Genomic DNA, 23521 nt, shown 5'->3' on the forward strand with positions numbered 1-23521 from the left:
TTGCAAGTTTTTTAATTTTTTATTAATACATTTTTGACAGTTTATAGGTACAATAATTATCAAACAATTTGCGAATCTCTCAATTAATTAGGAGTCTTGCAGGCAGATGTCTAACATCTTAATAAATAATATGTAATACTTTGTCTAATTAAAATAAATCTTAAATCTAACATTTCTCTAAAAATAATAATAAGATTCGTTCATTTGCTGTTTTACAACCCTAGGAAAGGGCCTTTATTACAGAATGTAGGAAACATAAAGAGCAATAAAAAACATTTAATAAGTCAATTGCACATTAATTGTAAGTGGAGTTTAAATTGAGCCACCCTGTATTTTGATAGATTAACATACTTGTAGTTTTTGTGGTATATTACAATAATTTTAGTAATATCATTTTCATATATAAATCTCTAAAGAATGTTGAGAAAGCAAAGGTGAATTTACACTCTGTTCCTTATTCAATAATAATTTCATAAATTCTTTTATTCCCTTTACTTAACATATTTGTATAGATAAGTATCTACAGTTTATTATAGATCACCACATCAAGATTAAAACGTGCCAGGCGTATATTGTACTTGGACAAAAACTTTTCTGCGAGCATCATAAAAAAGTTCCTAATTTCAGGTTTGGCAAGATTCGTTATTTTTTATTATTAAAACCCAACTAACCAATTAAACCATTTTCGGGTTAGTTCATACAATATTTACTTCCAGTCACTGGATCATTTTAAAGGTTTCAAATAAAATAGTTCCAGTAAAGTCGTGTATCGTCGCAACCAGCACTGGGAATGCCATATAACGTTTAAGTACCGCAATTAAAAATATTTTTTAGGTCGATGACAGATTCAGTCGCTTTAAATTAACAAAACCAAAACCAGAAAATTTAGTGCCGCGACACATAAAAACACTAAGAATTTCACTTTAAATTCTAATAAGGGTGGCGCTACTGCCACAAATTAGGCGTAGTTGCCGGGGTGCTGTTCAGTGCCAAATTTCCAAATTGCTGCGCTAGCGCTTGATTAGGCGGACCATAATTAGAGTTGGCTGCATTGTTATATTGCGTGTTGATTTGAGGCGCGGCCGAAAATGGAGCAGCATTGAACTGGTTCGGCAAGAATTGAGACTGCTGACCTACTTGCGATTGAGGAAATTGCGCCGATGTCGGCGTTATGGTTACGGCTGAATACAGACCGTTGGGTGTCTGCATAAACTGATTGGAGGCACCGTTTTGGGTTGAAAAGCTGGGTACCTGCGACTCCGCTGCTTTACTTAACTTCAAAGTATTAAAAAAACTCTTACATGCACAGTTTGTGGAAATCCACCAAAACTCCCAAATCCACCCTGAGTCTGGCCTATTGTTGACTGGAATCCTCCTTGGAAAGGCTGAAACTGAGGAATTGTGGGCCCACTCCCATACAGAGCCAAAATGCTGTCTTTGTCCAATTTAACCTTTTCCTTTTCCACTGGCAAAGTCTGATTGAAAAAGCTCTCTTCCTCACTTTTTGTTGAATTAACAACAATATCCTTTTTAGCCGAATCTTTAATTGTTGTAGCTGGATTTTGAGCAGGAACGGCCGAGATGAAACTACTAAAACAGTCCTCGCCATTGGTACCCAATAAGTCTTTGCTATTGCCATTATTATGTTTCTGCTTTTCTTTAAGTTCAGGAGTGTTTATAACAGGACGAGAAGGCTTGGGACTGGGATTTGCAGGTTTTGGCAGTTGGGGAACTTCCACATTAGTCAGCACCTTCTTTTCAAGGATAGTCTTCTTTTTACGTTTTTGTTTTTCTATTTCCTCATCAATTTCCTTCTGCCAGTTTACCTTAGGTAAAGGTGGCGGCACCCATTCTCTAGCTATGTACTTTTTATGTTCATATTTAGCTCTTATAAAAGACTCCAAGTTTGAGTCATTTTGCGGTCTTGGGGGCACAAAAAGTAGCCTCATTAAAGGACACTAACTATAAAATTTTGCAAACTTACCGTCTAAAGTTGTCAGGTAGATTGGCCTCATACACTGCCCTTGCACGAGAGTTGCCCATGTTTTGCAAGGAGACTACCTGTTCTGGCGTCCAGGAATCTAAATTTACAGACTTCACTTTGGAAATGTGGACTCCAAGGTTTCTGTGAATTCCAGCACATCTTATGCAGAGGAAAACTCCTATGTTCCATGACGCCCATCTAGGCCCTAAGAAAGGGTTTCAATTACCAATACTACTAGAAAAAAATTGACCTTTACATCAATTAGTTTTAAATTAAAAAATTGATTAATACAATTAGTTACTCTTAACCCTTCTAATAAACCTTGACATATTTTAAATCATCTATGAAAGAGATCTAAATATGCTTTGGTATTGGTTCTTATCAGTGGAATTCAGCATCATATCAAAGTACATTTCCTTAACATGAGCAAGTCATAATTTCACGTTTATCTTGTAATTGGTAGTTAGTGGATAGTAATAAAAGTAATTAAAATTATTCAGACAAAATATTTGGCTAAATACAAATGTTTAAAAATAAGATAAGTAGGTACTTATAAAGACTTAATGAATACTACATAATTACTTATGAAAACTTTTTGTTGTTAGGCAACTCAAGTGTGAAGGTTTCAAATAACCAATAACAGAAAATGTGGAATATTAATTATTTAATAGCATTGTAAGTTACATCTATATCGAAAAATCATCTAGGTGACGTGAAGAGAAAAGTAACTACATAAAATCATCGATTTTGCTGAACGTACCTTTGGAGTCGCAATCAACGCAATATTTGTTGTCGTCGTCACGCAACAGGGCGTTAAGAACAGACTGGCACTTGTCCTGTAGTTGCTTTGATTTGTCCTTTTCAGTTTTCAAACTCATTTCTGGACGAATTTATTCAAAAAATTGACTAAAATTCAAACTTTTTAAAGGATAATAATGGGGTGGTTGCCATTTATAACATAACAATAAACGTCATAGTCATAAAGTCAAACAATTGGAAGCTCATTTGTCAAAAGTGAGACGTGTCAGAAATTAAATGTAATTCTATCCTTTGGTACCTAATAAGCTGCTAGAATGAAAATGTGGCAATGTGGCAAATAGACCACAGTGCAATTGGCGGCCATTTTCTCAGTTGCCCTCACACTTACAGATGTTATGCTTTTAGGGAGGTTAAAATTAAAATTTGTATTAACTGCAGTCATATTAATATTGTTAGTTATTCTGTTTAGTAGTAGATATTATTTCTTTGAAATTTAAGACAATTTATAACAATGTAGTTAATTTAAATGTTTGATTTTATATTAACGTTAACACCTAATAGCCAACTAGATAGCAAGGTGTAGTATTAAGAAAATATTACTTAAAATCCACAGTGACGAACCGAAATTAAGCATAAAATAGAAGTCGACGATTCTAAATCTATGTAGGTAATTGCAATTCAATGAATTATCATACAACCTCAAACATTATAATAATAAACCAATAAATACACTAAAATAATTACATACTACACTGGTATCTACAATCGTCCCCCATTATTAATGACAGCACACTCCTCTTCACTTAATGGAGCTCGTCTCCAGCGGGCAGGAATTTGGAAGTCCCATATAACCTCTTGGCTTGTTTGTGATGCGGTTCTTGAGGAGGTCTGGGGGTGTCCTGAGGCCTGTCAAAATGTGATTATGTAATAATGCAAAATTGGATTCCCAAAAATGTTTTTACTTGAATCCCTGGAGAGGCTGGCTGATTTCTCTGAGGGCCGTAGCGAAATTTAATCAGTCTGTGCCCCAATTTGGAGGTGAGAGATATGTTCCTAGTGCAGATGGTTTGGGACATGGTAAGCGTCGAGTTTTGGGGGTTCTCGAAAAAAGTACAAATTATTTGTTTTTAGTCGCAAAGTTATATCACCACGGGCCGGAGAAAGTTTGTTTAGTTATTTTCTAAAAATCTTAAACTAAAATGTCAAAGACAGCTGATCGGTTGATACGGGATTTCAAATAAGCTAATGTTTGGTGTAGTATATAAACGTCATACACTGGATATGGAGTGATTCGGCGTCCATAAGGTTTGCTAAATTACCATTCATAATTCGGAATTGGACACAGTTCAAATGAAGAGTCGCAAGCCGAAAATGCTATAAATATACAAAACATTTTTGTCTCAAAATTGAAACTCAAAAATTAGTGGTAAAAAATGGCTGTATGCGCTGCAATAGTGGGAAAAAATGTGAGTAAAATATTAACTTTATTTCAAAAATTGAAATTGTGATTTGCTACTCGAAATCATAATACTCGTTGGTGTTAATCTTACTTTCCATAATGAGGATTTATTTTTTCCAAGGAATATTACAACGTTTCCAAATTACCATCTTAAACTTTAACTCGAATAAGATTAAAATCTGAATAACATTTTAACTTGTACTAATTATTTAATTTTCATTAGAACTCCCCAAAATTCTTCTGCTGCATAAATCCAGATGAAGAACTGAATTTCCAGTACAAAGTTCTCTCCTCCCTTGATATAATTGATGAGAAACTCAACCCCAGTAACAAGTCAGCCAGTGAGAACCGAGAGCTCTATCTGGGGCAACTTTATGCATTAGAGACATGCAAAATGTACCATTTTCAGAGCTTTTTTCTCATTTCATAAACTGAGCTGATTTAATTTTAGATATGGCTATGTAACCAACACAAAAGTAAAATTAATTATTGTAGTTGACTCAAGTAATATGGCTTTAAGGGACAATGAAATACGATCGGTAAGTTGTACAATTATTTATTAATTGAAAAACACTACTTTACTTTCTTCTCTTCGGGTTGCCACTGTTGCTTAGACTTGTTCTCAAACTCTAAATCTTCATTTAACTTTTTTGCCAAAAAGTACAGCTCTGCTATTGCAACAATTAAAGCACATGCAATGCCAAGCATTAGTCGGAATCCAAAGTCTAATTCACCACTTAAAAGCTCAATGCCTATAAAGCCAAAAGCAAACCCTGCTATTACAGAGGCTATAAATTGGAACACTGCTATTAGGTGTGAATTCATCATCTTAAGCTGATAACTAATGGTGTCTTCTGGTAGTCTTTTTCGAAAACCGTCCACATTTCTAGTCATATGCTGGTACTCTCTGTTTTGTTGCTCAGCTTTCAACTTCTGACATCTTCTTTCCAGTTCAGGATTACGAGCAATCTCTTCATTTTTAGGCAGAACCACTTCTGAGCCTTCCATAAGCTCATGTAGATATATTTTGTTGTTTACATTGTTCTGGTTTTCAGCTTTAATGTATGTATACAGCCAGTGCAGGTCTGGTAAAGATAACAAAGGATGATCTGCGTTAGTACTTTTAGGTTGCTCAGTGGAGTTCTTCAGTTTTATGTGTGCGTTTTTCAAGTTTAAGCAAGCAATAAAAGCTTTATCTTCCTTAGTTACCAAGTAGTTGATTTTTGGTGACCTTTTTGATGCAGTGTTGTCCTTGGATCCGTTTTTAAGAATTAGATTCTTTATTCCAGTGGGAGCTTCTTCGATGGTTCTAATTCCTTTAATGTATTGCAGGACGTTTTCCGAAGGTTTGACAAATATTTCAGTATGTTTTATTTGGCCCTTGGAACTCATGGTTTTGTTTTTGAAGTTAACTTATATTGCATACATTCTTATGCTACGAATTCAGAAGATTAAGACAAGTATTCCAGATGAGGGAGATCTAAAACACGTTCTAACACTCAATACGAAGGAATTTTGCAACAAAAGTTTATTCCTAAGCTAAAACCAAAACAGTTTCAAATCACATGATTCTACTCAATGTCAGTTTTTGGGGTATTGACAGATGATGGATTGAACAAAACAATTGTTGTTTTTCCATGCATCCGAACTGAATACGTGGCAACACTGCGAATGGGGTTATCAGCAGTTGTTCAGATCAACCTCAAGAAAATTATGAAACTAGTACGTTAGGGTCATACCAATCCTGAAATATCTTCCAGGCTAAATATTGGCCATTTATTGGTTTCAACCAAACATCAGTCAAAACCAAAAATAAAGTCCCATGAAAAAAATTGCACAATTTTAATAATTTTTGTTTTACAGATGTTTCGGAAGATTCACGCGGAATATGTTGACATGGTTAGTAATCCTTTTTACATTCCTGGAGAGCCCATTACTTCAAAGTAAGTTTTAAATTACTGGCAGGTGGAAGCAATATTAATCTCGTTTCTTGGTTACTTTTAGGTCCTTCGATACAAGTATTAAAAGCATTATTACGGGAACTGTTTAATAAGCTAGTTTTGATTTAATACCTCCTATTTTCAACGGAAAACTGTTCTTTATTCAATCGACCTCAGTGTTCCAGGATTCAATAAACCCGGCCCAACGCTCAAAGTTGTCGCAGCTATTTTCAGGAAGTAACTCAATTACGATTACCAACTATTTAGAGCAAAATAATAGTCATTTCCTGCTGAGAGCGGAAAGAAAGTCACCAGCGTAGCCGAAGATTGCTTATTCGAGCATAATCCTTTTGTTTTTAAATTTGTATATGCAAATAAAATATTATACTTAGTAGTGATTCAACTTGTAGTAGACAATTACAGAATCCAATTCAACTTAATTCAGTTATATTCACGTAAAAGTAACGCGATGTCTAAATATTTAATTGAATTAGAGTCAAATTATTAATGTGCTGTTAACTTTAACATTGACCTACTTTGTAAAGAATCTAAGAGTATGACCGACACCTAGGCAGCATTTCATCCTTTCTATAGCAACTAGCGCGCGGTTAAAGTTGACTATAACTTGGCCCTTATACCTTTACTAGAAGTTACGTTTTCATACGGCTGGTCACTGAATATTTTTATACGACGCAAGAACTAATTTTAATTATTTTCGTATCGTTTAATATTTCTCATACCCTATACACATTCATTATATCTCTCCAAAATGATGCACTTACCGTGGCTCCCTAATGTCGTACTCCAGACCCGTAGAGTTAGAATGTCGGTTAAATCAGGCAAAATTTGCTAAATTTAACCTTAACATTTGGACACGATGTTGCTAAATTTAATTTGCTTTAAGAAATACGGGGAAAAATCAATTTAATCTCCTAAAATAACGTTTTATTTCAACTAACAAATACATTTTATTTTTTTTAACCAAACGTCCATCAACAAATTGGACGTCACGCTGAATAATTCAGTAAGCTCCATATATTGGAAAAATTTCTATTCTTTACTTCTTTTAAGCCGGGTATTTTCAGGAAATTGCACTTTGCCTCAACCAGCAAACGGCAACATTGCGAAGGATGTTTCACAAAAATGCCTTCATTTATTGTAATAGATAGTAATTTGAAAACTTTTCACTGGCAAAAATATTTACATGGTATTTACAATGAGCGCAATACTGATGTATTATTAACAAACCAAATGGAATTAAAACGGGAATTCAAATATGTCCGCGCTTATTTCGCCAAAACTGACTCTCCTTGTACTAATTAAATTATGTGATACGACATAATTGGAACCTATTAAACGTTCAGAAAAATATCATTAAGTTATGACTTGTTTTGGATCTACACAATTAATACAGAAAATAATAAATCGTCGTCTTATGGTGCACTTGAAGTATTAAAGAGCATTAGAGCTGTTTGGTTTCGATCATATCCACATTAAGCTTGTAATAGACGTACGGGTAGTACTCGGACTGGCCGAAACCCAATCCAGGAATGTCAACGTTCTAAAAATTATAAAAAAAAACAAAGTGCGAAAAAAGTTTCTGAAATAATCACTATGTTATACTTTGGAATATTTTGTATGTTCAACTTACCTCAACATGAGAGCCTTGATGACCCACGCTGCCGTCTAAATGACCATACAGCTGGTTCAACACATCCCGCAAACGTTTCATGGTCTTCTTATGCGGATGGATCAAAATAGCTTGGAAATTTACAGGTAGACCGTATCTATAGAGACATGGTTAAAAAACAACACAATTTTTATAAACTGATTACCTCAGGACTGACTCAACAAATACTCTAAGTGCTTTCACGTGGATCCAGGCACAGAAGCATTCACTGAAGTTAACTTTCAACCATCTAACCAACGGACCCTAAACAAAGGCTGTACTCTAACGATCTTTTTTAAAGTATTGGAGGCACTTACAAACTGCTTCTTCTTATCAGTGGCCAGTTTTGTAATCTCATTTTTGCCGGCTGCCAGCTGCTCCTCGTCGTAAGTGAAATCTCTTACGATGAACTTCTTTTCTCTGGCGTGGTGCTTAAACTCGTCAATCACTTTCTTGAACAATGTTACAGTGAACAGGCCATATTCATTATCTTGCGTGACCATCTGCGAAGACCGAGGTACGATCATATCGGTGATCTTCTCGTAAGTGGCGTTCCACTCGTTGAACTGAGCTCTAAATTACCGAACCACCCTCGTAAAAATATCTTCGTTGCATACTCAAGCACACTCACTTTGGCACAATCACCAGCAGAGTCTGCAAGTACTCCGAGTCCAAAATGAAGTGCTCCTTCTTGACCAAGTCAGCTAGATTCCTTGTCAGCAGGCTTCCGGTTTGTTTCTTCTCCAAGCTTTGCAGGCTGCCCTTCAAGTTATTGTACGACGTTGACTTCGTTTTTAAATCGGCGTCAATCTGGCCGACTTGCTTGCTAATTATATCGGCAATGTTACGTAACGATTGCTTGATCGGGTACTTGGCAATGTCCCACTGGAACCTCATCAAGTAGCTGGGAAGATCGGCTATAAGGGAAAGAGTGAGAGACTTCAAGCGTTGGAAGGTTGGATGTAGGTACGTACATGATGTCTCCAATTTGACTCAATATGAAGATCTTCGAAACCGTTAGAGATGCCGGGTCTGATAATGGAAACAAAATATTTTTTTTTTGTTTAACCAATCCAGTATCTTTAATAGTTTTTGAGATCTCCGTAATGAGATTCGAATCAGGGACACCCTGTGTATACGGTCAGTAAGTGTTGGTGGATTGCTGCGTGGGGTCATGCGCTTTTTTTAAACATGTGTTAAAAATATTAGTAGCCACAAGAACTGCTGTATTGTAATATCATATGAATAAAACATGCTAAAGAAGCACTAGGAGAGTTCTCTAGAATATTGCTTCTCAGCAGACTAGAGCTCTTTGAAAATGTACTCACGCCTTTAGTGGCAGGTGAGTAATAAGTAGAAACAAAAGGGAGGCATTTATTACTTCAAAAGGCGACGTGCGTTCAATTAAACGCTTAGTACTGGATGTTAGCTCCAACTATGGACAAGTTTTTACTTAACACTCATTATAAAGAACAATTACATTACAAAAGCTCAATTAGGCGTTGAAATACCAAAGGCATATATGTCTTGAATAAATTCATCTTATTTATTCTTCAATTATTGATTGTTAATGTCAGATATTTGTTTGTAATAGTAAATGGTTTAATCACCGCCTTACGTTTTCAGTCTACAGAGGTTTCTTTAATGATCACCCATTCCTCACAGCCATATCTAAGATTATTCTGCGTAACTTCAACAACAGTGAGTTAAATAATTGTGGTTGATAATGGTCATTAATGATACTAAGCTCAAAGCTTCTTATATGTCAAGCTATTAAGTAGCATCTAAAATAGAATGGAACGACCCATTTGACAATATTAGGACGAAAGGACCAGATCGAGGCAAAGTTGAAGCAGAATTTAATTAACTCTTTCAATACAATGCTCCTCTACTGGAATCACGTAATTTCGACTTAAACGTATTCGTTAATCGCCATCATTAATGCTGTTGTTCGCTAAGCAATTATTGAGCCGCTAGCCAAATGTCATTGAAAATATCTGTGAAATTTAAGCAGAATCCATCGAGAACTAATTTTATTATCAGAACTTCATATAATATCTTTCCAGGCAGCGCTCACTTAATCGCCAATTTTCCTGCAATGACCACCAACCCCTATTAGACCTAAATATGGGTTTCAACTGTACGGAGAATTTGTCTCCTCCATACAGCTAAGCAAACGCTATGAACACAAAAACCTAGGACATTGCCATCATACTGCAAAAAATTAATAATCGCATAGTGCGCTCAACAGTAACAGACTGGGGGAAAACTTTGCATTAAACTGGAAGTCAATAGAATCACCCAAACGGCAAGTACAAGTTCCTGCCAGATGTACCCTTATCATGCACACTAAATATTATGCCTGATACTACTCAGTAAAGCTACACTCTTCTGCCTCCTCCTCGTTTGCTGTCAGTGTTATGCCACGCAACTGGCGATTCACTGGCAAACGAGACAAAGCACTTTGGACAAAATAATAGAAGCGAATAATAATACATACATAATTGAATCGGAAATGGACGCTGCACAACATACTCACCCGAAACTGTCCGAAGATCGTCCGCTTATGACCTAAACGAAAAACGCTAAAAACTCATGACAGAACATTCGACGGACCAATGAAAATGCTAGCTAGACAGAGATGGACCTTCGGTCTGACCAAAGGGACAACACGTTCTGGTTGAACCAGGCGAGTGTGATGACTGTGTCATGGACCCAAAACTCATTTTTTTTTTAATGTGCACTGGGATTTGGGTGTACGTTTGAACACAAAACGATAAAAAAACAACGGAGTTTAAAGTGGATTCTGAGTTGTAATTTGGATGAATTCGAGAGCCACTTGCCTTAAGACTATGCTTCAGGCAACCGTCTCCTCTCTACATTCTACGAAATATAGGTAAGTAGCATGGGTAAACAATCTCCTAAGGATTGTGGACCGTTACTGTAGGAAGTTAGTGAACTAGCAAATACGAGTTTAGGAAACAACCATAAAAATCTTTCGTTTCTTATCTTACGGAGAATTGGTACATAGGTATACCTTTACCACATGCCAGTGGTCAATCATTAGGAGATCGTTTACATCAAACTAAAGGAACAAAAAATAGTGCTTGATAACGCCTACTACAAGTAAAATAAGCCTCTATAAACAGCCTCTGCGTCACCTAACAGGAACTCTTTGATTGGAGCCGCCCTAGACGGCAGAGATAAGACGCGTTGTCCAAATTGTCATTGAGTACAACCTGACCGAAGAGCAGGGTTAGCCAAGTTTTTACCACCAGACCATTATTTTTGGCAAGAATAGGCAACAAGCTGACAAGACCTCTCCAACTAAAAATCAGCCTTTAGGGCGCACTGCCAGACAGATGTTGATTAAAACAAACCACTTAAAAGGCTGATTTCGCTCAGTTAACGGAAAAATAATAAAAGTCGCATTCAAAGGACCAAACTAAAAAAAAAAAGGAAACATGGTAGAAGCTAATACATTAAAGGTGTGGTATGTGTAGGTGTGGATATGTCGATAAAAAAGTTCTCGCGAATTAAATTATTATATGGTCCGAAAACACTGTCTGGATCGTTGTGAACAATAAGTGAACATCGCCACAGCCTTCAGTCAGTCAGGACAAAACAAAAGGCCATAGATAAGAAACTAATAAATAGGACTTTTTCGGATGGACAACGCAAACACCCTTCCAGCTCACGCACAGGGGCAATGACGTCTCTACTAATGTTTGACTTACACTCAAGACTCGAGAGCATCTGCTTCAAAACAAATAATTAGGGGATAATTTGTCCTTGTGATTTAAAATCAATATTACCGCACGTGGAAAGGGTGCCTCGTTCCTCCTCTTCGCACAACAGCGTGAAAAAATAACAAGCCCTACAAGGTGCGCTCAACGCAGAGTAGTCGGTCCTCGACACGGCCACCGACTGACCTGGCCCAACCAGCAGGTGGTTGCGGATTGTTCTGGTGTCCAGATCCTCTTCTACCTCCTCCTCTTCTCCTACATCCTCCTCATCCTTCTCCTCCTGGTTGTCATCGTCCTCATCTCCAGAGCTACTGCTGGTTTTTTTATTATCATTGGATGAACAGCGGGAATTTTTTGGATCGGGGGGTCGACCTCCGCTGCTCAACAGCCCCAGGCAGCCGTCGCAGGCACCACCACACCCAAGAACGCGCATATGCCGGCGGGTGGCACTGTGCTGCTGCCGTTTCAACGAGAAACGTTTGCGGGGGTGTTGTTTCGGTCGCCGTTGACCGTCTGAGACGATCGAATTTAATGCATTGTTTTAACGTATTCAAAAGTGAGTGCTTTGGCGATATATTTGTTGGTCGGGAAATGTTTAATGAATGAGTCGGATTTAGATCCAGATATTGGATTACATTTTCTTTCTTTAGATATATTATGTCAAAAAGAAACTAAGACTGGGCATACTACACCAATTTCATAACTACTAGTGAAACACCAGTATTTATTATTTTTCTTTTCTCTAGGACTTCTAGTATAAGTATAAATGAGTTAAATCAATACCACGTGTTGTTGGAAAGTGATGGGCCTCCAAATGTTGAAAATTTGTTCAAACAAAAAGTTTGCTATTTTACGATATAAGGTATGTCCAATGCCCACCGGCCCTTGGTTTTGCAGCAAGTGACATTTACCTTCACTATTTTAAGTGAAAGCTTTAATATATTTGTATATACCATAAATTTTATATTACAAAACTATCAAAAATTAACGTTATCATGTCATTACACAACTGAAAATTTCTTTCTTATGTCCTCTTTAATGAGGTGTTGGTACATGGAATTAACGTGAAACTGATCACATGTAGGGTAGCGGCACCAGTTATGACCATCACCTCATTTGTGGTCGTTACATTACTATTTTTACACAGATTTTGTTCTATTAATCTTTCAATTCAATGGCTTTCACTGTTACAGGATCCTTCGTGTTCTGCTACTTTAGCATTCAATCATCAGAGGATGCCCCAGCGATATGAAAAAGTTGAAACTGTCATTTCGGAATTCAATTAACTTTGAAATGCCCGTTATTGTTCAAAGTGTTGTTAAAAAACAGTGGAAATTAAATCATTTGTTTTTGAAGGTTGTTAAACATCATTTACTTTTAAAGATAAATACATAATAATTGGTCACCGATGTTTAGTTGATTAAAGGACGAACCGGTATTTTCACGATCAGGCAAATAAACGTCCTCAAAGACTGTCCTTTTACGATTTTAAGCAAATATTTTGAATGACACAGTTCCAGCAAAAAATCCCTTTAAATCAATGGAAAAAACACCACCCAGAATTGTGAGATCTAATCTAATTTTTAGATACAGCGTCATAATCTTAATGAAAAAGAAGAACTGGAGGAAGAGAGAAACATAAAAGCATAGACAAAGTCAGAACAAAACAAGAAAGGCCGTTGAGAGAGGAAGCAAAATAGCAAATAGACCTAAAAAAAATCAGGAAAGATACCTAAACAGATCTCGATTGAGTCAAGTTCTGAAAGAAGGGAATCGAAAAAGAAAGAAAATAGCATTGAAGTTATTGACAATTTTCTCTATAAGCCATAAGCCATATAAAAAATACAATTCTGATGATTAAATCCGTTAAAGATACGAGATGTTATTGATCAATACTTTGATGTAACATCTTTTAACATTTATTATTTGATTTGAGTAATATTTCGATTCAATAGTAGGTCCACTCTTTATGAATCACATCATATCATTACATTTTTAGTTAAAGTGATTGTATACTGAGTGAACCAAACATTCCATATTTTTTCCTAAATTTTGAAGACTTCTGTGGATTATTATAGCGTCTTCCATAATTTGCATTTTAAACCAAATTCAAGGCGCAATTTTGTCAGCAATTTATTTTTTGGTTCACTTCAATATCTCTAATAGTGAAAGAGTTATGAACCTCTAAACAAAATTAGCACAGTTTCTTACTTTGTTTAAGTCACCATTATTTATTAAATATTGAAATATTTGGGAAAAAATGCAGACAAAAAAACCATTCAGCAAATATAGACATGATGGATTTTTTTCAAATTGGAAAATAAGTTTAGAAGTTATTTAGGTTCAAATAAGTGATTTTTTTTCTACACTTCAATACCCTCTATTTCAGAAATGAAAAGACGTCGACCATACATTAATAGAAACTTTTTTTTACTGAAGAAATATTTCTTTAAATTTGCAATGATAAATGGGAGACCATATACAGAAAAGACATTTCAATTTTGCATGAATCCCATATTATTATCAACAAATTGTTAGACTTTAAAAAGTTCAAAACGGACAAAATCGAAAATGTTTTTTTTTCACATCTACTGATATTGATAAAAAATGGTTAGTAGGCAGTTATGCAGGTAGCACATAATTCTAGAAACAGAATTTTTTAAATTTATTATTCTGCATTAAAAAATTCATAAAAGTTTTTAATATTTAATTTTTTTGTCTTTCATGTTTTTTTAATCAAATAACTATTTAACTATTACTAGAGAAATGTTACGACCACAAGTCAAAAACACATACTTTTTCAGTAACATTTTTATCATGTAAAATGTTAAAAACGTTTTGTAATATAGAAAACTTGAAATTTTGTTTTAATACCAACTACCAAACTAAAATCTTTCTTAATGTGGCCAAACTATAATAGTACCTCTACCCTATTTGTGGCCATTTTGAAAATTTGATATTTTAAAGTGTTCTATGCTGCTATTCTCCAAACAACTTGAAATCATTCCTAGGACAATTTTCAGGTCATTCTTAACAAGAAAAATAATTAAGTTGATGTAATTTTTGGTTAAACTACAAGTAATAAAAGTTATCAAAAATAAAAGATGTCTGATTTTATTGGGCAAGTTCACTACCTCAGACTGTCATGAACAAATGAGGTAAGAAATTTAACACATACCTAATAAAATTAGACATTAGTTAAAATTCTAATATAATTTTTTAACAAATAAATACTTATTCAAACCACAAAGGTTATAAAATTTTGCTAATTAAAAAAAATGCTTTGAGAAGTCTTTTTCCATCTTCAAAGTTACTAAAGTACTTTGCAAAGTAAGTACTTATTTTTGTGTTGGAAGGTGTGCATGTCTCATAAATCAATTATTATTACAAAAAAACCATTCCCATAACATTGTAACTTGGTAAAACTGTCTAAAATCCAGTTTTGTACATTCTCTAAAAAGATCTAAGACACTTGCCTTTTAAAGTTTTTGTTTTCCCCCAAATTGAAACAAAAAGAAACTAATAAGTTATTGAAAATACATCCTCCAAATTAGTCCATATCAAGCCACCTATTAAATCCTACACTAACTCTCACACACATACTGCTACAAGTCCAGTAGACATGCCTCACTGGGCAGAGTTCAAGAACCATTATTTCTGGACAATTAATGAAAGTAAAAACTTACTGTTGTTTGCTGTCAAGTTCTCCTGCAACTTGTCACGCTGGTCTTCCAATACTTCACCCAAGTACGAGGCTACTTTACGAGTCACCTGTTCAACAAAAGCATCCAACTTGCCCAAATCATCAGACAGTCCCACCAGCTGATCTAAGGTACCCACCTAAAGTTAGCCACTTGACAAACCTTCAAAGTAAAAAACTTTCAAATTAATACCTTAAGATCTGGAATTTGAAATTTGTAATTTGTGCACAAGCCATTCTGCTTAGCAGTTACATTATTCATGGTCTCCCATGTCTGCTGGCAAGTTTTGTCACCAGGGGCCGATATCAGCCAATATTCCGTCATGCTGAAGTTGCCTTCAGATCTTGACACTAAGCTGATAGTGTCTCTTCTAAAGAAATATTTATTATATTAGAGCAAAAATAAGGAAGACATAGTAAATGAGGCTTACGACAGGTCTTCAATCACTCCAATATTAATAAAATTAGCCTAAAATAAATGTTAAACATGAACTCATGTAGTCACACTTTTCAGTCACATGACTGTTGAATTATAAGTTGTTTGGCAAGATAAATGTAAGGTGTGAAACAGTTCGTTGAAGGGAAGTTGTAACGATAAATTTAAGGCTCTTTAGGCTTTCGGTTTTATATGTGCCAAGGGTCTAATGCCAACCACCCTACAAAAAACAAGCACTTAAACATTACACTAATGTTAGAGGCAAATACAAACATATCGAGCTAAAATAAACTGTAATCGTCAACGCCATACCATTTTTATTTAACTTTTCTCAACCCTCCAATAATTTAACGCCCTATTTAGGTCAAAACAGGGGTGAGAAGACCCTTGACGCATCAAAATCAATAAACTCGTTAATATGCAAATCTTCATGATGAAAGATTTTACACAATATACCATTTTATATACGGAATGGTAAAGAGCCTAAAGGATTAATTACTTACCTTTTTAGGGGATGATATTACGAAAAAAACCCCAAATATTCACCACCGAAACCACTCCCGCGGACACAGCTGATCGTTATTTTCACGTGACTGTCATAATTGACATACAATCATAAACGGTTTCTCGGCGATAATTCTCCAGAAGATGGCACTACATGGTCTTCAACAGTCGCGGCGTTTATCGACACAGAACATGCACATAATTGAATAAGCCGTAATATTTGAATTGGCAACATTGTCGCGTGATCAAATTTAAAATTGCAAATCTAATCATTTATTAAAACGTGTTTGACTTTACAATCGCAGCGATATAAAGATATTAAGTGCAAACCCAAACGCGAGCGATTTTAAGTCGATAAATGACCTTAAACAGTCTATTTTTGAGTAATTCCAGAGCAATAAATCAGAAACCGTGTAGGACTATAAATTTGTTTTTTAATTGACAAAAAAAGTTAGTCTTTAATTATATAAGAGACTGTGAAGTTTTAACAGTCTGAATTTTTTTACTTTTAATGCCCTGGCAGTAAAGTAGCACTTTTATTACCTTGGCCATACAAGTTACATTGTACCTCCTGATATTTTGTGTCATTTGCACTTTTTTACACAATTACTTATTTGATTAATCGCAGGAAAACGGTTCAATTAGTATCAATCAGAGAAAATATATATTTTACTTGGCAAAAACTGAAATTGACCGTCGTGCTTGTTTTATAGCCTCAATTTTTTGTCTCTAAGTTGTTGAATCTCTGAGAAGACGCTGACTGGATGTTGGTGTGATAAGGGAGGAAGATATTAGTTGTGCCCCAAAAGTATTACTCGAATAATAAAACTCGTGATTAGAATCTATATTTATAGATGAAAAGAGCTGTAAAAATAATAAGGTATCACCTAATCCCCCGTTCCATTAAAATTTTTGTAAGTAATAATTATATTACGCTCGGTAGGAGGCTTGTAGTTGCCATATAAGGTGAATGTGTAAAAGAAATAGTTTCCTTTTCAAATAAAAAATATACATTTTCGTACATTTTCCTTAAACTATAATTGCAAGTCCCAAATAGAGCGTGTTTGTATCTTAAATTATACAGTGTGTCCTAAGGAAAGGTGTCCATGCTGAATATCTTTTCTATTGTTTCTTAAAAAAAACTATTATTGAAGGGAGGCACCATTTGATAAAAAAAAGTTGTTTTGGAAATATTATCTCTCTACCCATGAAAACTATTTTTTTGAAATTTTTTAATTGACAGAGAGATCGTTTTATACATTGTTTGAAAGGTAATTTTATTCTCTATATGGTTAAGCTTTTATTTGTTATTTTTGTACATCGGCTTTGTAGAAATTAAACAAAAACCAAATAACTTGATTTTAATTTTTTTTTACTGATATTTATTTTGTCGTAAGAAATGCTAAAAGTGACCTCCATTGGCTTCCATGCACATGTACAGTTCTTCCTCAAAACGTCATTGCACATTATCTAATATTTCTGATGTTATTGATCTGCACCCTTCGACGATTTGCGCACATACATAACTCCTCGAAGGAATCAGATTGTGTGTCATAGATTTTTTGGTCTGATTTATTGTGTCATAATTTATTGGTCTGTAAATGTCCTCATAAAAAATGTAGGGGACTAGGGTAAGAGGATCTCGGGGGCCACTCCAATTAACCTTTTCTGTGAATTCATCTTCCAGGGAAATCTTCATCTAAAAATTTTCTGACTGCTGTTCTCTAGTATGGGGGAGCTTCATTTGTTGAAAAACTAAGCCTTGTTCTAAGAAGCGTTCAAGTATTTTAGTTATCCTGGAATGAAAAATGGTCTGACAATGTGATCACCTAAAATTCCTGTCCAAATATTCAATTTTTGAAGTTGTTGAATATGGATTTTTCAAAAGAAATGAGGAATGACGTCACACAACTAACGACAGTTGTGCCTGTTAACTTCTCCATTTAAAAAGAACAAACATTCATCGAAAAATGTTGTATTATACAACAAATTTCTGTTTAAATGTAACGTGGTACTAAAGGACTCGCAGAATTCTAATTAACGGTCGAAATCATTCTCATTTAATTCCAGTCTTAGATTTACTATATAAGGATTAAATTTTACTTTTTTTAAAATTCTATGAACAGTATCTTTCTGAAACACCGGATACCTCAGCAATCTTTCGTACAAATGTTCGGTTGTCCATTTGAGATTGTCCCAAAACCGCAATTTGGATTGTTCATTACCTTTCATTGGACGGTCAATTTCTTATTTTTTACTCTGGACCGAATCAGTCTCGTTGAATTTCTTTGATAACTCCGATACGTAAGGATGGCACATCAGTTTCTCAGGATGATTTGAATTGAAGATACGAATTGCTGCTCTTGCAGAATTATTGTTTTTATAATATACACTCGCAATATCGATTCTCTCTTATAAAGTGTAAATCGTTTTAATCAAATTGAAAATTGAACTATCTGGAAAGTGATGTCTTGCCAGGAAGTACTAAAACTTTTAAATAGAGGAGAATATCAATAAATTATTTCTCCAAAAAAATGAAGATTTATCAATTTTAAATGGAATGTTATACATGCATTTGGGGCGTGGTGACGTTTTGAATCTAACTGTACACTTTCAGCGTTCATCACAATAACATTCATGGTTAAAAGCGAGTTGTTTGGTTTTTGTTTAATTTCTACCAGACCGACGTACAAAAGTAATAAGTAAAAGCTTGATCATGTAGAGCATAAAATTGCCTTTCAAACGAGGCACAATATAGCCGCTTTCCAATTTGAAAATTTCAAAGGGGTGGTCCCAGTGGTAGAGGGATGACATTTTGAAAGCAACTTTTTCACCAAATGACACCGCCCTTCCTATTACTGTACAGTCATGGTGGACGCTTTCCTGAGACACCCTCTATATGTATGTAAAAATATAACAAACTTTGCACTAAAACCTGGCAATTTTTTATATTTACCAACGTGGATGGAAAAGGAGGGGACATCTTACTTCGGACATCCTGCACAATGCTACGTACCTAAATGGGAAAGTTTCAGTTTTCACTTACTCATGACTTTTAGTTTTCTTTTTATGTTCAGGTTTTAGTCCTAGAGGGTCCGAGGTTGGCTTCGTCCCGGCTGATGGATATTCCTTGTTAAAGTCCCTCTCCGAACAACTCATGTTGAATTATTGCCGCTTTAGAGCCGTTAAAATGTTTTTAAATTTTTAACGTGAATTTTGAATTTGACGATATTTAATTGAAGTTTTTCTTTATTGCACACATCATCTATGACGCTGTCTAAATACACAACAATTATTGCGGTCACGTTAGGAAATCTCTCCTAATCAGGTACCTGAAAATTTTTGAAAATTGTCCTTATTTTTCATGAATATCTCAGAGATTTAGTAGTTCATAAGTTTTAATATTAAGGTATTACCGTTGGCAATAAAATGATGACAAGCAAACTGGTAGAGCCATCTTTTGGATGAATTGTCGAATGAGAACGTTACTACTGTTGTTACTAGATGGCTAAGTGTCGATGAATCCCCTTTTGGTTTTCAGCAAATGGGCAGTCAATATATAGAAAGGAGGAGGTGTAGTCGAGTAATACTAAATTCGTTAATTTGTCTTTCGATATTTTGTTAATAAATTCACATTTATCAATTATAGAGAACTTCCCCAATCTATTCACACAAATATATATGAGAACTTCCAGAGAATTATTGTAGGTTTTATTACTTAAGATGGGTAAAATTAAATTTCTATGACTTGCCTACTATCTCCAATCAGACTGGTTCCCAAAATATTTGTGCATATATAGGGTGTTTCCTAACTACGTGAAAAAAATTTAAAGGCGTAATCCTCGACTGATTTTGAGTAAAAAATGTCTAATAAATATATGTCCGCAAATGCCTTGTTTCCAAGATACAGGGTGTTGAAATGTGACAAGAAAAAGATTTTATTTCCAAAATGACTCAATTTGGGTGTTTGAATTTTAGAAAAAACAATTCCGGGGGTTCCGGGGTTTTCTTCAATACGTCTTAAGATTTCTTCCTCCACTTTTGGTGTTCGACGTGTTATTGGCTTTCCTCCTCCTGGAGTTTTCATAAGAGATCCTGTATCACAAAGATGCTGAAAGAGGTTTTTAAAGGTTTGGTGGTTGGGAGCTTGGTGGTTTGGAAACCTTTCCATGTAAATGCGCCTCGCTGCCAAACACTTACCATCAGCAAGGCCGTAAACAAAAACCATATTGGCCATTTCTTGATTAGTGTAATTAGGCATTTGAAAAATTTTCAAAACTGAGGTATAATCTGATTTTTGGGACACAGAACTAAATTTTTTCACTTTAGAGAGTAAAACACCAAAATAACACTGACTATTTTGTTTATAGTAGTGGAAGTAGCAAAAAAAACTAACAATAAACAAGTTAGTAAATACCACCAAACCTTTAGAAACCTTTAAAACCTTTTTCAACGTCTTTCAGTCAACACCCTGTATCTTGGAAACAAGGCATTTGCGGACATATGTTTATTAGACATTTTTTACTCAAAATCAGTCGAGGATTACGCCTTTAAATTTTTTACACGTAGCTAGGAAACACCCTGTATATATTTCTAATGGTCACAAGTACAAGAAAGTGGATATCTCTGATTTCCGAAACACCTGTCACCAGGAAGCTTTCAGGCACAGGGTCATTCAGGTAGGACGGTCCTTTGCCTTATTTCAAAAACCTTAAGGTTTACAAAAAAGAGTTTAATATAAAAGTTATTCAGTTTCCCATGAATTTTTATTTTTTAATATTTTCGAAATTGGAGGGTGGTCCAGAAGACCGTAGCGAAACAAAAATATACAGGGTGGGCCAATGAAACGAAGTTGATTTCTCATATTTGCCACTAAAAAAAAATCGCTGAGACCCGTCGATTTTTATTTCGAGGGGGAAATCTTTTGCTACCATTGTCAACCTTGCCACTTTCAACCCCTTGGCGGGGGAAGGTGCAACCCTTAAAATTTAAAGGGGTTAGGGGTAAAGCGATGCCTCATTTTAAAGATCATTGAATTCTTTTTTCAACGCTATCAAGTTTTTTGAATTCTTGCGTTTGAAATGGCGTACGGGAATGAGATTGGAAACAGGCTGGAACTATTCCAGTTATTGTTAGAGGGGATTGATTCCCCTAGTACCACCCGGGAAGCAGAGGCAGAAAGGCCCCGGGAAGCACCGACGCCGCGCCCACGACGTTCAAGTAACCTTGCAGATCACGTTACTAACTTCATCAGAAGGTTAATTATTTCCATGCAAACGGTAAATGAAAATACAGGGTCCTGGTCAATTTGCGTGGGGATTATCTTTGGTATAATATTTTCAGGACTTCAATCTATTGGTCCTAAACAAATAAACCTTTTTCAGCGGCAATAGCTACCATCAAACTCTCTTTTGTCTAATTTTCCCACATTCATAATAGATATACATATTTAATATAAAAATAAATTTGGATATTTTTCTTGTAGATGGATGAAATGAATGAATAGTGTAAGGTCTCAATTAATCGACGAGTGAAGTTTTGGGGGGAATTTGCAGTGACAGAAATACTGTAAAGTTGATATTAACCGGCTAGAAAACTGACATGGTATTAACGAATCCATGGCTAATTACTACATAATCCGCCATTAACGCTAGGGAAACACCTTTTCGATTGCTTTACAACGTAAAATCCAGAAATAATATCGAACACAGAACCTCCCTATCCTGGGAAATAAACTGGCAAAAAGTAGGGTGCACATATCTGGAAAGAGTACAAAAAACCTGTTCGTCAGGTATGTACAAAATCGAAGTTTTTTTGTATTTTCAAGACTTTTTCAGCGTTTTTGATTTTATAATATCCAATATCATGAAACAAAGAATCCGATTTTTTGCTGTCATTCTCTTTCTAAAGATGTAGAAGTTGGAATACACGAAATAAATAACTTCATAACTCCTTGTTGTTTCGAAATAAAATCGTTTAAGAAGGTAGGTTTCTGCCTGGAAAGGCACGAATTTTGTGTTTGCTAGGTGTTGGAAAAACTCCAACATAAAGATCGCTCTCACGCATTGCTCTAACATCTGGGAAATAAATCTGGTAAAGAGAGAAATCAGAAACCAAAGCTCGACATACCACTGGGTGCCAAACCATGGGTACCGCGCTAATCACCTCTCGTCTGGTGCACATCCACCCTGATTTATGAAGTGCAAATTGCCCAAACAGATTAAGGGCAGCAGTAAATTAGGATAAAATGTAGCAACAAACTCGCAAGTGGTCATGAACCAGAGGGTGTTAGCGATAAGGTAATGGTGTGAAAGCATCAAGGTGGTGATTTTCTCATGAAATCGTGGGAAACCAAACTCGGGAACCTGCGTTTTTCGGGAAGGGGCACGAACCCTCTTGGAGGAGACGAGTAGAACCTTTTTTCACCCCGTCGCGTCGACAGCAAACTTCTCTCGATCTCGTTGCCATAGAACCCTATACACGGGCATCATTGTTAATAAGTTAATCACAACTCACCCTGTAATTCAACTAGTCTGTAATTAAATTTAATGTAATTTGTGTAACAGAGTTTATATAGCTTCTCGAACCTTTGGAACCCCATTATTTTATGACGGTAGCCCGTCTGGTCCTTCGACTCAACTACGAAACCTCGCCAGCGTATTTGGATTCCTCTGTGGGTGCCTAGTGAGGCCGTCACTACTGTTAGGCAGGAACTCAGGAAGCTCCTGGCCTAAACATTAGGTATGCCATCATCAAGAAAATAGAGAGTAGAAAATTAGAGAGTTTAACAATGGAATTTCTCTGCACTTTTTAGAGCATTTCAGAACTAAACTCTGCGAAGCAGCCTTTTTACTGGTACTTCTTGGTTAAAAAAAAGGGATTGAAGTTCTATGGACACATATTGTGAACGCAATAATCTATCCAGCTGATTGATTCCTTTAAAACCTTTTGTCGCAAATTATGGCTCATTCTTCCGTGAGTGCAAAGTAGAACTTTTTCACGTTTGCTCTCACAAGAAACCACGATTTAATATAGGGAAGGGCGATAGGATGTAAGGGCTAAGGTGTTACGGGGTTGGAACTGCTCTAAGCGAAGAGAGATTAGATGGTTCCATGTACAGGTCAGGACAATGGGAGTAGACGGTTGAGGCAAGTTTTCCAGAAAATTATTAATCAACACTGGAAATGGACAGTGAACAGTCAAAACCGTCTAATTTATTGGAAAACTATTTTATTATTTACAATATACAAAATTTAAAACTGGAAAACAATAAGTATATTATTTAGTTACATAATAAATAAATACATAATTTCATCATTATATT

General features: G+C 35.5%; 4 protein-coding genes across 5 annotated transcripts; 1 reads left to right on the forward strand and 3 right to left on the reverse strand.

Moving 5' to 3' along the window:
• LOC136348094 (stromal membrane-associated protein 1-like) lies at nt 1-3191 on the reverse strand. Its single transcript, XM_066298669.1, has 4 exons — nt 2745-3191; nt 1985-2189; nt 1302-1923; nt 1-1251 (listed from the first exon to the last, which is right to left on the reverse strand). Exons 1-4 carry the CDS (start codon nt 2860-2862, stop codon nt 946-948), a joined length of 1251 nt encoding a protein of 416 aa, XP_066154766.1. The 5' UTR covers nt 2863-3191; the 3' UTR covers nt 1-945.
• Nucleotides 3192-4056: 865 nt separating this feature from the next.
• LOC136348098 (trafficking protein particle complex subunit 2-like protein) lies at nt 4057-6545 on the forward strand. Its single transcript, XM_066298673.1, has 5 exons — nt 4057-4209; nt 4426-4598; nt 4654-4741; nt 6066-6145; nt 6207-6545. The coding sequence occupies exons 1-5, from the start codon at nt 4177-4179 to the stop codon at nt 6250-6252; spliced, it is 420 nt and encodes a 139-aa protein (XP_066154770.1). The 5' UTR covers nt 4057-4176; the 3' UTR covers nt 6253-6545.
• Nucleotides 4743-5781, reverse strand: LOC136348097 (uncharacterized). The gene has a single exon (XM_066298672.1). The coding sequence runs from the start codon at nt 5592-5594 to the stop codon at nt 4776-4778; it is 819 nt and encodes a 272-aa protein (XP_066154769.1). The 5' UTR covers nt 5595-5781; the 3' UTR covers nt 4743-4775.
• A 520-nt stretch (nt 6546-7065) lies between the features above and the next one.
• On the reverse strand, nt 7066-16329 carry Vha44 (V-type proton ATPase subunit Vha44). 2 transcript variants are annotated; one of them, XM_066298671.1, is made up of 9 exons: nt 16197-16253; nt 15689-15726; nt 15451-15628; nt 15244-15397; nt 8443-8728; nt 8129-8384; nt 7978-8075; nt 7794-7929; nt 7066-7703 (listed from the first exon to the last, which is right to left on the reverse strand). In XM_066298671.1, exons 3-9 carry the CDS (start codon nt 15580-15582, stop codon nt 7605-7607), a joined length of 1161 nt encoding a protein of 386 aa, XP_066154768.1. In that variant the 5' UTR covers nt 15583-15628; nt 15689-15726; nt 16197-16253; the 3' UTR covers nt 7066-7604. The 2 variants fall into 2 exon arrangements, with proteins under 2 accessions (XP_066154768.1, XP_066154767.1); XM_066298670.1 differs by lacking the exon at nt 15689-15726 and having other exon boundaries at nt 16197-16329.
• Nucleotides 16330-23521: the final 7192 nt, after the last annotated feature.

Source organism: Euwallacea fornicatus, chromosome 31, assembly GCF_040115645.1.
Source record: "Euwallacea fornicatus isolate EFF26 chromosome 31, ASM4011564v1, whole genome shotgun sequence".
Taxonomy (NCBI): domain Eukaryota; kingdom Metazoa; phylum Arthropoda; class Insecta; order Coleoptera; family Curculionidae; genus Euwallacea; species Euwallacea fornicatus.